Below are 13,650 nucleotides of genomic sequence, written 5' to 3' on the forward strand. Positions count from 1 at the left end.
CCTGTCCCCAAGTTTCAAAGGGACAAGACGACCAACGAGAACATCCTGGCTCCAGCCCCCCCACCCCCCGCCCCCGGTCCCTCAAACACACACACACTCAGGAAGCTTGATGACAGTTCTCGGCTGCCGCGGAGCCTCTCCCCAGGGCGCCCGTCCCCACAGGCAGAGGCGGCTTTCTGTGCCGGAGGGGACAGCGCAGCGGCCACCACAGCCACGTGTGGGCCGAGGACACATGGGAGGGAGACTGCTGACTCAGGCCGGGGACGGGGCAGACACGGTCTCCTGGGGTTTAATCTGGGAGGAGCTGCTCACTGTGTCCATGTTCTCCTCGCCCACCTGTGCTCTGTCCCCTCCCCAGGAACCTGCCGCCACTGTAAGGAGCCCCCAGGCCCCCGTGGGCCCTGGAGAGCCCCCTGCCCGGGGAGAGGCAGCACGGCCCTGACGCGGAGGGGAGCCGCCTGCGGCCCAGGCTTTCAGGAGGGGCCTGGCCGGAGCGGCTTCCTTCAGCCAGCGCCCCCCCAGAGGGTGAGGCTCGGGCATCAGGGGTGCGGCCACCGGGCAGCCACCTCTGAATAAGCTCACACTTATAATGCACGCCCCCTCCCCACACCGCCAAGGGGAAATGCACAAGGCGAGCGGAGAGCACGCGCACGCACACGTGTTGCACAGCTGCTAACAGCCGCACGCACCTGCAGGCGGGAGAGCAGGGAGCCCCGCAGCCCAGCTGGGGGATCCAGGGCTCCCTGAAAAGCCGCATCCCCGGCGAGCCTGTGTCACGGGCGGCGTGTGTTTGGCGTGTCCTGCAGATGAGACGTGTAAGCCTGTGTCACGGGTGGCGTGTGTTTGGCGTGTCCTGCAGATGAGACGTGTGAAATTCTCATGTCAAGACTGATTTCAAAGATGGAGACTGTCCCAGGCCTTCCTGTTGGCCTCGATAGCTGCCCGTGGCCTCTCCATCAATAGCTGCCCGACATCTCCAGGCTCTGGAACAGGGAAGCCGGGGTCACAGCCTGGCCCTTCCTCACCCCTGGCCCTCAGCACGGCGGGGCCAGCTGGGGTCCGGCCAGACACCTCCCTGGAGGGGCAGAGGCCGGGGGCCCGGTGCACACGGCCCAGCCGCATTCCTGCCCTCACCCGGGCCAGCCAAGAGGAAGTCCCGACACCCGGGCAGGGGTGGGGGCACGGGTTTCCCAGGGCCCACCAGCCTGAGCAGGAAGTTGGCCGGGCTCGGCCCATTAGTTGAGCAAACAGCATGTTCTCAGGAGGACAGGGCGGGGGAGGCCCGGCCCCGGGGAGGGGCGAGGATGGGGTATATGAAGCCCCAGGGCCAGACTCCGGGCAGCGTGTCAGGTCCAGGAGCATCCTCGGAGCCCAGCCGCCATGAAGCTCGCCGCTGCCTTCCTGGTGCTCAGCGTGGCCCTGCTCAGCCAACCCAGTGAGTGCCCCAGGCCTGGGCCCACCCCCCTGAGCGGCTCTGCCTGGCCCAGCCCCTCTCCAGCAGGTCCCGGCACTGCTGCCTCTGCACCCACCCGGGCACCAGGCTCTGCTGCCTCTGCACCCACCCGGGAACCAGGCTCTGCGGGCCCGTCCTGTGGGCCCCTCCCGCCCTGGTTCTCCTCTTCGCCCACCGACCACAGGCTCTCCCAGCCGCAGGCGGTGTGAGTGCTGGCCTGGTCTGGAAACATCCTGGCTCTGTCACCCTCCCACTCCAGCCCAGGGGTCCCGTCCTCTGGGAACGTGCCCAGGGGTCCCGTCCTCTGGGAACCTGCCCAGGCCCCCACAGAGCTCACCTCCCGCCCTCCCCCGCAGCCAGCTCCCTGCAGCCACAGCTCTGCGGTCGGTCAAGTGGGTGGCTGGGTGCTGGCCGGTTTCAAAGGCCCTGTCACCTCCCGGAGGCGATGGGCCCTCAGCAGCTCTCCTGGGGATGGCCGGGTGGGTGACGCTCCTCCATCTGCAGCTGCAGCCTTCTTCATGAACATGGCGGCCAAGCCCACGGTCCCGAGCGCGGCTGCCCTTGCGCCCGCGGCTGCCCTTGCACCTGCGGCTGCCCTTGCGCCTGTGGCTGCCCTTGCGCCTGCGGCTGCCCTTGCGCCTGCGGCTGCCCTTGCGCCTGCCCTTGCACCTGTGGCTGCCCTGGAGGCTGGGGTCGAGAGCGTGGCCGGGGCTGTGGCCCCCTCCTACTTCAAGGGCTTCAACCCCCTGAGGTTCATCCTGACCAGCATGGGCATCAACGTGGAGCGCCTGGTGGAGGGCTCCAGGAAGTGTGTGACCGAGGTGGGCCCGGACGCCATGGGGGCCATGGGGGCCGTGAAGGCGCTACTGGTGAGTGAGGCGCCGCCCTCCCTCGGTGAGCACCCCGTCCGCCCTCTAATCCCTGACAGGGCCACCTCGTTGTCCGCCCCCGTGGGCACTGGGAGGACCGGCCATATCTGAGCGAGGTGGGGCTGCGAGGCCCGGGGAAGGGGCAGGCACGCACAAGGGTCGCCACCTGTGCCTGTCCCCGCAGAGCAGGGGCGTGGTCACCTGCGCAGGGAAACACTCAACCGTGGCTTCTTTCCAGAGAGCCCTGACCTTCTTCGGCTGAGCGGCAGCTGGCGCATCCCTGCCCGCCCGGCGACCAGACGCTGCCGCCTTCAGGCTGGCACCTGCACCAGCCCCACCCGCTCCTTCCCCCTCAATAAACAGTTAAGAGCAGCTCTGGCTGATGTCTTCTCGCCTCAATGCCCGTCCCTCCCCTGCTGTGAGCCTGTGCTGAAGGGAGAGGGGCTGGGCTGGGAGGGGCACATGGCCGACGGAGGGAGAGACTACTGACATTTGGGGGGCGGGGGCACACAGCCAGCAATGGAAGGTGACAAGACTGGGCAAGTGGCAATTTAGACTGCGTTTGAAAACTCGGTTGGGAATTTTTCCTCGTCTGGTCTGTAAATGTCCATGAGGCACGGGAATTATCTAACCCTCCACGATTAGCAAGAACTCTCCAAACAGCCCTGGCAGGTTTGGCTCAGTGGTTAGAGTGCCGGCCCATGGACCGAAGGGTCTCGGGTTTGATTCCCGGTCAAGAGCACAAGAACACGTACCTCCGTTTCAGGTCCGATCCCTGGCTCAGGTTGTGGCCTGTGCTGGAGGCAACCAACCAATGTGTCTCTCTCACATGGATCTTTCTCTCTCCCACCCGCCTCCCTCTAAAAATCAATGGAAAAACATCCTCGCGTGACGATTAAAAACAAAAAATCTCTTCAGACAACGCCATTTCTTGCTAATATTTGGAAGTTTTGTTTTCCTCCCTTAGTCTCAATTTCTCTCCTGGGAGGGGCAGGATTGAGGGCCATGAAAGGCTACAGACTTTTTGCTTTCCTTGTGGTTTCAGTGAAGTAACCTCATGGCCGAGGTTCCTTCTGTCTCCTGGAGGACTGTCCTCGAGGTGGGGAGGCCCCCTGGTGGGGAGGACCCCCTGGTGGGGAGGGCCCCTGGTGGGGAGGACCCCCTGGTGGGGAGGGAGGCCCCCTGGTGGGGAGGGCCCGGGGCAGAGCTCCTGTCCTCCGGGAGAGCTGCCAGGGAGGCGGGCTGCTCATTAGGCACAGCCTCTAGCACACCCCACTTCCAGTTTCCTGGGAAGGGCTCTCTGGGTCTTGCCTACCAACACACAGTGGACGAACCAAGGTCATTTTCACCTTTTATGTTAGAGCCTGGGTCTGACTTCTTCTGGTCCTCTCCTGTCTTGACAAGGAAAGTCGGGGATTTAATTTTCAGCCACTTGGACACATTCATAGTCAAACCACAACAGGAGGCCACTTGCATCCAGATTACATCCACATCGTGGTCAGAGGGCGCCGGAGTGTCCCAGGGTCCTGAGCGAGTAAAGCTCTGCTCTGGACACCGAAGCGGTGAGAGAGGACGCCCTGCGCAGCGCGGGTGCAGAAGGCGGTGGGGACGGGACCTCGCTGGCCAGTCGCTCCGACATCACACACCCAGGCTCTCGGCGGCCGGTCCGGTAACAGTCCCTGTTATGCTACAGGAATTGCTGGGTCTGCCGTGGGCTTGACAGAGTTCCCATCCCCAGTGGCCCGGCTGCCTCCCACCTGGAGAACCTCCCCCGGGAACCGGGGTGCGCGAGGGGGGGGGGATCGCAGTGCTGGCAGGCGAAGGAGACCCTGAGAATCATGGGAAGCCCCAAGGCCACCTGCCAGGTCTAGCTTCCCGCCTTCTGCAGGTTCCTGGGAAAAGAGACCAACCATAATCCTGGGAAAGAGAAAGCTATTTAAATATCTTATTTTGCTAGTTTCCCTTTGTAACCATGTAAAGATCTTCCTTGATATAAAATACAAAAATTTAAAGCAACTTAAAAAAAAAGTGAAATTATAAAAAGAAACCAATAAACCTAATTTTGTTTCCAGTGGTGGTATAAGCAGCATGAAACTACAGGAATTTAACTCTACCTCCTGGGGTTGGGCATGGGTCCCCAGGCAGGACAAGACTATACAAATGTCTCTTGTTGCTGGCGTTGCCACACTGAGGCCATTCTCCACTTGCTCTGTGATAAGTCAAATGAGTCATCACACCAGTGTCACTGAAACCTGAGATTTCTGGTAAAGTTGAAAGTAGACGCTGCTATAGGATCATTGCCCGGCCACGTGGCTATGGTTGAGCAGCGACCTATGAACCAGGAGGTCACGGTTCAATTCTCGGTCAGGGCACATGCCCAGGCTGTGGGCAGCCAATAAATGATTCTCTCTCACCATTGATGTTTCTCTCTCTCTCCCTCTCTGAAATCAATAAAAATATTTAATTAAAAAGAAAAAAAGAAAGAAAGAAAGGCTGGTGTACCCTCCAGCAGAATAGTGTTCAGAAAAAATAAAAAAGATCATGAAGGTTAAGTTAAAACCTTATAGCTTGATCTGAACTGGAAGTACAATTGTCTGATGTAGTTTACCTCCTCGACCTCCTGAAAGGACCGAGAAACCAACCAATCAGGCAGCAATGAGAATTGTGCGTCCTGGGAGTGGCCTCCAGTTACCATTTCCCACCTGAGGAAGGAGGAGTCTTTGGAGCAATGTCCAGTTCCAGGCCCGGAGCAGCCAATGTAAACCTGCACATCTTTTCATACCTGAACAGAGGGAGGCTGACAGACCATCAGGATTGTGCCAAAAAGACAGTACCATCTGAATAAAGCTCCCTGGCCAGAGATTGGGCAATTCGAACATCACTGATGGTAATAAGTACAAGGGATGGAACTCATCCAATATGATTAAGTCCATGTTTTTTTGTTTTTAAAATACATTTTTATTGATTTCAGAGAGGAAGGGAGAGGGAGAGATAGAAACATCAATGATGAGAGAGAATCACTGATTGGCTGCCTCCTGCATGCCCCCTCCTGGGGATTGAGCCCAAAACCCAGGCATATGCCCTTGACCAGAATCAAACCTGTGACCCTTCAGTCCGCAGGGTGACGTTCTATCCACTGAGCCAAGCCGGCTAGGGCTGAGTCCATGTTTTAATACAGGGAAAAAGAGTCTGTATGGTAACCTTTGGAGGACATAGGAAATAAACCCATTAACTTGTATACTGGTAAATACCAGTATATATTTTTAAACGCTTATCACTTTAAAATGTACGCTGAAATATCTACAGGTGAAATGCTATGTCTGGACTTGGCTTCGAAATAACCCAGGGTGTGCAGAACAGGGGCTAGTTGAACCAAGAGTGGCCACTTAACGGTAACGGAAGCTTGGTGATGGGTGAGTCCAGTCCACTAGATTGTCCTTGCACTTTGGTGTATGTCAGAGACACTTCAAAATAGAAAGTTTAAAAAGGAAAGAGCCCTAACCGGTTTGGCTCAGTGGATAGAGCGTCGGCCTGCGGACTGAAAGGTCTCAGGTTCGATTACGGTCAAGGGCATGTACCTTGGTTGCGGGCACATCCCCAGTAGGGGGTGTGCAGGAGGCAGCTGATCGATGTTTCTCTCTCATCGATGTTTCTAACTCTCTGTCCCTCTTCCTTCCTCTCTGTAAAAAATCAATAAAAAATATAAAAAAATAAAAATAAATAAAAAGGAGAGTAAAAGAAAACTCAGAGAATACATGCAACACAACTGGTAAAGGGAAATTGTTCTGAGAATATAAAGAATTATGACTCAATTGTAAATGGGCAAAATCCTCAAGAGACATAAAATCATAAGGAGAACCTGAAATAGCAAAACAAAAGGAAAACATCCTTTATTATTAAGGGGAATATACATTGAAACTATAATAAAATACTATTATTTCCACCAGATTACCAAAAATGAAGTCAGCCAAAAACGAGTGCTGGCAAAGTTGTGGAACAATGAAAAGCTACCTCCTGAACGGCCGGCGGGTAAGTGGGAACACACTCTGGATGGGGTGAAGCCATCCGAAGGAGCAACATGTACGTGCCCAAGCCCTCGCACGGTGGCACCTACCAGAATGTTCAGAGCGGAATGGTTTGTAAGGGGACAGAGGAGGAAGAAAACTACAAATGACTCAAATATACTTGCAGAGAAGAATGGATAAATATATTTTGGAATATCCATATAATGAAAATAAATTAAGTATAGCTATTAGAATTGCATGCATTTACGTGAACGAATCTCAACAACATACTGACCAAATAATTCAAGCCCCATAAAGGTGATACAAAAGATTTCATTTACATGTGTTTTGTTTTTAATTTTCATAAACCCTAACTAATCTACCTTTTTCCTTTAGTTCCTTTGCTTTTAAGATGTTTTACCCAAGAAACTATTGCCTAAACCAGCATCATAAATATTGATATTTGTGTATTTTTCAAAGAATTTAAAAAAGTTTTAGCTCTTACATTGAGATTTTGAATTAATTTTTGTATATGGTTTGAGGTAGGGGTCCAACTTCATTCTTTTGGGTGTGAATTTTCAGTTGTCCAGCACCGTTGTTGGACACTATCCTTCCCCTTATTGAGATGTCTTGGTGCCTCTGTCACAAATCAAATGACCATAAGTATAAATGTTTCTTTCTGAGCTCTCAATTCACTTCCATTGATCCATATGCCATCCTTATGGCAATATCACTACTGTCTTACAACGCTGTGGCTGTTTAATATGCTTTCAAACCAAGAAGTTAAGTCCTCCAACTTTGTTTTTTTCAAGATTATTTGGCTATTTGAGGGTCTTTAGTATACTTTGTACATGAATTTTAAGATCAGCTTGTCAATTTCTACAACAAAAGGTAAGTTGGGCTTCTGATAGGTACTGCATTGAGTCTGTAGATCAATTTGGAGTATCACCATCTTAACAGTATTGTGTTCTCAATCCATAAACATGAAATGTCTTTTCATGCATTTACTTCTTTCAAGGTTTTATACTTTTTAGGGTGCAAGTTGTTTTCTTTTATTAACTTTACTAGAGGCCCAGTGCACAAATTCATGCACAGGTGGGGTCCAGTTGGCCTCGCCCCCAAAAGGGGTGGATGGGGTCGATTGGGGGCGGGGCCAGCTGGGGGAAGGAGCCACAGGCAATTGGCTGGCCGGCCCTGCCCCCTGGTCGAACTCTGGGTCAAGGGGTCAATCTGCATATTAGCCTTTTATTATATAGGATTCCTAATTACTGTTATTACAAATAAAATTATTTTCTTAATTTTGTTTTTGGTTTGTTCATTGCTAGTGAACAGCTGCTTTTTATATATTGATCTTCTAACCTTGCTGAACTCACTTATTAGTTCTAATAGATTTTTTGGTGTATGGGCTACTTAAGATTTTCTATGTATAAGATCATGTCTTCTGCAAATATAGTTTTACTTATTCCTTTCCAAGCTGGATGCTTTTATTTCATTTTCTTGCCCAATTTCCCTGGCTAGAAGTCCCAGTACAATGTTGAAAAGGCAAGAATGGATGGACAACTTGCTTGTTTGCTGATCTTTGGGTAAAGCCTTCATCTTTCACCAGTAAGTAGGATGTTAGCAGTGGGTTCTTTGTAAACACCCTTTATCAGGTTGAGAAAGTTCTTTCATTCATTGTTTTTTTTTAAAATGAAAGATTATAGAATTTTATCAAATACTTTTTTCTGTGTCTATTATTGAGTTGATTCTGTCATTTTATCTTTTACCCTATTGCTGTGATGTATGACATACATGGGGATACTAAGCCAACCTCACATCTTGAGATGAATCCCACTTGATCATGGTATATAATCCTTTTATACATATTGTTGGATTCAGTTTTGCTAGCATTTTGTTGAGGATTTTTACATCTATATTCATAGAGGATTATTAGTGTGTAGCTTTCTTTCCTTGTGATATCTTTGGTTAAGATGTCAGGGTAGAGAACCAAGATGGCGGCATAGGGTGTAGACCTGTGCGTGCTGCCTCCCACAACATCATTGAAACTACCAACTATAAGACAAACAACTACCATTCAGAACCATGGGAAAGCTGGCCCAGTGGAAGTTCTACAACTGGAAGGAAAGAAAGAAGCGCAGTGAGACTGAGTAGGAGCTACAGAGGCACCAAGAACAGAGGTACAGAGTCGCACACCGAGTGGGCTGCAACTGGATGCGCGCTTTTTTTCAATCGGAGGGGGTTACAAACTCTCGAATCCACTGGGCTTGTTCAGGACGGGACTCTGAGGCCCCAGACCCCATGGGGAGAGGCGGCACGGCCTTACAGCGGTTGGAAAGCGAGGGAGGCTCTGGCGCGCAGCTGCTCACCGGCACTGGGGGAAGCGAAGTCCCAGAGTCCCAGAGAGGCGAGGAGCTGTGGAGACACCGCCATTGCTATTTGCTCCGCCCTGGCGACTCCCTGAGACCCAGCCTTAATCAATTTACATCCCCATCCAAGCTGTGCCAGTGGCACAAAAAGACCCACCTGTGCTTTTGCAGCCTAACCCAACAAATTGCAGACTTCAACTCCTCGCACCCATAAGAGACACACTCAAGAAGCAGACCCAGGAGAACCAAGATGGTGGCGTAAGGTACAGACCTGTGGGTGCTGCCTCCCACAACAACATCGAAACTACTAACTATAGGACAAACAGCGATCATACGGAACCATGGGAAAACTGGCCCGTGGAAGCTCTACAACTGGAAGGAAAGAAAGAAGAGCATTGAGACTGAGTAGGATGTGCTGAGGCACCAAGTACAGAGCCCAACCCAGCAGGCTGCAGATTTCAGCTCCTCGTATCCGGGAGGGACGTGCTCAGGGGGCGGAGTCAGGTTCGGGGGAGGCCGGGCCGGGCCCGGTTGGGCTGGCGACGTGGAACCGCTGTACCAGCAGGCGCACAAGCACGTCCACTGGTGCCAGTCTCGCGTGGCACGCTGGGGGATGGCAGACGGGCAGTCTGTGCACTTGGTGGAGGGTGAAGTCCGAGCAGGAGTGCTGGATGTTCAGCCATCAGGATCGCCTGGAGATTTTGTCCAGTGGGGAGCCGCCCGGCAGGGGACAGAGTGCCAAACTTCATGTTGCCCCGGTGAGGCCGGGACGGCTCCAGTGAGGCTGGGACGGCCCCGGTGAGGTCGGGACAGCTCTGGCGAGGTCGGGACAGCCCCAGTGAGGCTGGGACAGCCCCGGTGAGGTTGGGATGGCCCCGGTGAGGTTGAAACAGCTCCAGTGAGGTCTGAATGGCCCCGGTGAGGTCGAGATGGCCTCAGTGAGGGTGGGACGGCCCCGGTGAGGTTGGGACGGCCCTGGTGAGGCTGAAACGGCCCCGGTGAGGTCGAGATGGCCAAGGTGAGGTCGGGATGGCCCCAGTGAGGTTGGGACAGCCCTGGTGAGGTTGGGACGGCCCTGGTGAGGCTGAAATGGCCCCGGTGAGGTATGGCCCAAGTGAGGTTGGGACGGCCCCGGTGAGGTCGGGACAGCCCCAGTGAGGTCAGGACGGCCCCGGTGAGGTCGAAACGGCCCCGGTGAGGTTGGAACGGCCCTGGTGAGGTTGAAACGGATAATGGGGACCAGTATAGACTGATGAGCAGGGGTAGATGCAGAGGCAAAGCAGCAATAAACAGATTGTCAAACTACAGTGGGAAGCCTGGGGAGGGTTTGGGGGGGTGGGCTAAGAGATCAACCGAAGGACTTATATACATGCATATAAGAATAACCAATCGCCAAAACCGGTTTGGCTCGGTGGATAGAGCATCGGCCTGCGGACTGAAAGGTCCCAGGTTCGATTCCGGTCAAGGGCATGTACCTGGGTTGCGGGCACATCCCCAGTAGGAGGTGTGCAGGAGGCAGCTGGTTGATGTTTCTCTCTCATCGATGTTTCTAGCTTCTCTATCCCTCTCCCTTCCTCTCTGTAAAAAATCAATAAAAATATATTAAAAAAAAAAAAGAAAAAAAGAATAACCAATGGACACAAGACACTAGGGGTTAGGGGCCGGGGGAATGTCAAGGGGGGAAAAAAGGAGACATATGTAATACTCTTTGTAATATTTTAAGAAATAAAAATTATTAAAAAAAAAAAGATGTCAGGGTATTATTGACCTCACAGAAAGAGCAAAGCTTGGAAGAGTTTATGAAGAATATTTATTCTTTTATTTTTTGTTGTTAATCCTCACCCGAGTTTATTTTTCCATTGATTTTTAGAGAGAGTGGAAGGGAGGAGGAGAAACAGAGAGAAACATCAGTGTGAGAGAGACACATCGATTGGTTGCCTCCTGCATGTGCTCTGACCAGGGCCGGGGATCAAGCTGCAACAGGTACAAGCCGCAACCAGTACATGCCCTTGACCGGAATTGAACCGGGACCCCTCTGTGTGCTGCTCTGTCCACTGAGCCAAACCAGCTAGGGCTTAAGTATTTGGTAGAACTCACCAACAGAGCCTTCTGGGCCTAAGATTTTCTTTCCATATAGTTTTCCATTTATAATTCAATCCTTTTATAAATTCATTCAGTTTTTCTATTTCTTCTTGATTCAGTTTTGGTAGTAGTTCTAGAAACTTGTCTATTTCATCAAATTCATTAGCATGCAATTACCCATAATATTTCATAATCCTTTTTATTTTGTAAGGTTGGTAATATCCCACTTCCATTCCTGATTTTAGTAATCTTTTTTGTTGTTCCACAGAAAGGCTTATCAATTTTGCTGATCTCTCCAAAGATTGGTTTTATTTTCTCTATTATTTTCTATTCTCTTTCATTATTTTATGCTCTAATCTTTATTGTTTTCCTTCTTCTGCTTGAGTTTACCTTGTGCTTTGTTTTCCAGTGTCTTAAAGTTACGTTGATTTGAGAGGTCTTTAAAAATTGATTTTAGAGAGGGAAAGAAACATCCATTTGTTGTTGCACTTAGCTGTGCATTCATTGGTTGCTTCTGCAACCTTGTATATTGGGAGGACACTCTAACCCAACTGAGTTACTCAAGAGGGAGGTTTGAGATATTTTTGTTGTGGTAAATCCTCACTTGAGGGTATTTTTCCCCATTGATTTTTAGAGAGTGGAAGGGAGCGGGGAGGGGAAGACAGATTGTTTACCTCCTGTACCTGCCCCAACCAAGGCTGGGGATCAAACTTGCAACCCAGGTACATGCCCTTGACTGGAATCTAAACCACAACCCTTTGGTCTGGGGGCTGACACTCCAATCACTGGGCACATGGCCAGGATGAGCTATTTTTAAAAAATGTATTTATAGCTATAAGCTTCCTTTTAAGCGCTGCTTTCACGGCATCTCATAACTTTTCATATGTTGTGTCTTCATTTATTTCAAAGTATTTTCTAATTTCTTTTGAAGTTTTTTCTTTGACCCACTGGTTATCTAGAAGTGTGTGGTATAATTTTCACATATTTCCAACCTCCCTTCTATTTTTACCTCCTTATAATTGGAGAATATACTTGGCACAATTTCAATTCTTTTAAACCTATGCAGGCTTTTAAAATGGCACAGCCTATAATCTACTGGAGCACGTTCCATCTACACTTGAGAATGTGCATTCTGCTGTGAAGGTAGTGTTTCTACACATCTGTAAGGCCTAGCGGCTAGACTCTAGCCGGGTTAGAGTGTTGTTCAAACCTATTTCCTTAATCTTCTGCCTTGCTATCCTATCCATTGACAGGGGGGTATTGAAATGTCCAATTATTGATGAATTGTCTATTTTGTCTCTCCATTTGGTCAGTTTCTACTTTGTGTAGTTTGGGGTTACTTATCATTTAGTGTTGCTCATAATTTAAAAATGTCCCCTTGTTTCTAGTAACTTTTTGTTTTCAAGTCTATTTTGTCTATTAGTATAGTCCCTCACACTTGATGTTTGCTTGAAACCCCCTTCCATCCTTTTTACTTTCAACCTATTTGTATCTATGAATGTGAAACCCATCTCCCATAGACAGCATATAGATGGACTGCTTTTGATCCCATCTGGTCTCTTTTTAGTAGGTTGTTAATCTAATCACATTTAATATTATTGGACTTATGTCTGCCATTTTACTTTTTTCAACATGTCGTGTCTTTTTTCTCTATTCACCTTTAGTACTATTTTTTGCATTAATATCTCCTAGTGTAGTATCTCTTTAATGATTTTCATACTCAATTTTATAAAATATAACAGAAAAAGTAGATTCATATACCCAAATTGTTCCATATATACTTGTTTCCCATAACAGAATTAAATCCTCAAAAATCATTATTTTTGATCCATATCAAGTAAACTTTTTTTTAGATGAATCTTTGTAACAAAAACTTATCAATTTCTCTCCAAGTTAAGAACTTTTCTATTCCAATACTAATTCTGTCAACTCTGTATTAACATCAAATTCAAAGGGGGTATTTGTGTAATTTGAAAAGCAACTCTGAATTTATCAATATCAAGTGTTCTTCAAAATTTTCTTGCAAACTTTGCAACCAATTCACAAAATGCTGGTAAATTAAAATTTGTGAATGTTAGAAAATGTGCAAAAATTAGCATTCATGATTTGTACAATGAAGTTTCAAAATAAATTATTGTATATGTGAAGGTGACACTGTCTTATGCAGTGACACATCAGTGAGAAAATGTTCTCACACTGACAAGTTTGCCTTTGATTACTGAATATTTGGCAAGTATTCCTTTTGTTGCAAGATAATCTTAAATTGGAATTGTGGACGAAGAAGTGGCCACTCACTAAACCTATGGAACTCAGAGAAGGCCTACATGGCAGGCCTTACAAACTCAGCAACTGAAAGTAACCACATAGAATGGTCTGACTATAAAAATTCCTTAATTAAAAGCAAGTGGTAGTCAAGTCCTTCACCTGTAACTTCCTTGGCAAAGGTCAATCTTGACCTTAAGTAGCGACCAGAGCAGCGACTACATTATCCTGTTCCCCTCACACCACCTCTGTTCTAAAAGTTAATTATTAAACTATCCTGTACGCACCAATGTAAAAAGTATCTCTCCATTTTACTTTTTATCCAATCCGGGAGATTCCCGTCTTTTTTAAAAAAAATATATTTTATTGATTTTTACAGAGAGGAAGGGAGAGGGATAGAGAGTTAGAAACATCGATGAGAAACATCGATCAGCTGCCTCCTGCACACCTCCTACTGGGGATGTGCCCGCAACCAAGGTACATGCCCTTGACCGGAATCGAACCTGGGACCCTTCAGTCTGCAGGCCGACGCTCTATTCACTGAGCCAAACCAGTTAGGGCTCCCTTGCTTTTACTGAACAATTTTAACAACACTGTCCAAAGAGTATATTTCA

General features: G+C 49.2%; 1 protein-coding gene across 1 annotated transcript; it reads left to right on the forward strand.

Annotated features, from left to right (window-relative positions):
* Positions 1-1,346: 1,346 nt before the first annotated feature.
* SCGB3A1 (secretoglobin family 3A member 1) lies at positions 1,347-2,693 on the forward strand. The gene is made up of 3 exons (XM_081093251.1): positions 1,347-1,435; positions 1,958-2,322; positions 2,561-2,693. The coding sequence occupies exons 1-3, from the start codon at positions 1,381-1,383 to the stop codon at positions 2,582-2,584; spliced, it is 444 nt and encodes a 147-aa protein (XP_080949377.1). The 5' UTR covers positions 1,347-1,380; the 3' UTR covers positions 2,585-2,693.
* Positions 2,694-13,650: the final 10,957 nt, after the last annotated feature.

This window comes from Myotis nattereri (genome assembly GCF_964212035.1).
Source record: "Myotis nattereri genome assembly, chromosome: 5".
Lineage (NCBI taxonomy): Eukaryota > Metazoa > Chordata > Mammalia > Chiroptera > Vespertilionidae > Myotis > Myotis nattereri.

Excerpts from the sequence above, each read along its gene's own strand:
- SCGB3A1 (XM_081093251.1), top strand. The coding sequence starts at position 1,381 with ATGAAGCTCGCCGCTGCCTTCCTGGTGCTCAGCGTGGCCCTGCTCAGC. Across the intron at positions 1,436-1,957 it reads GGCCCTGCTCAGCCAACCCA|CTGCAGCCTTCTTCATGAAC; the intron begins GTGAGTGCCCCA and ends CTCCATCTGCAG. Across the intron at positions 2,323-2,560 it reads GGGCCGTGAAGGCGCTACTG|AGAGCCCTGACCTTCTTCGG; the intron begins GTGAGTGAGGCG and ends GCTTCTTTCCAG.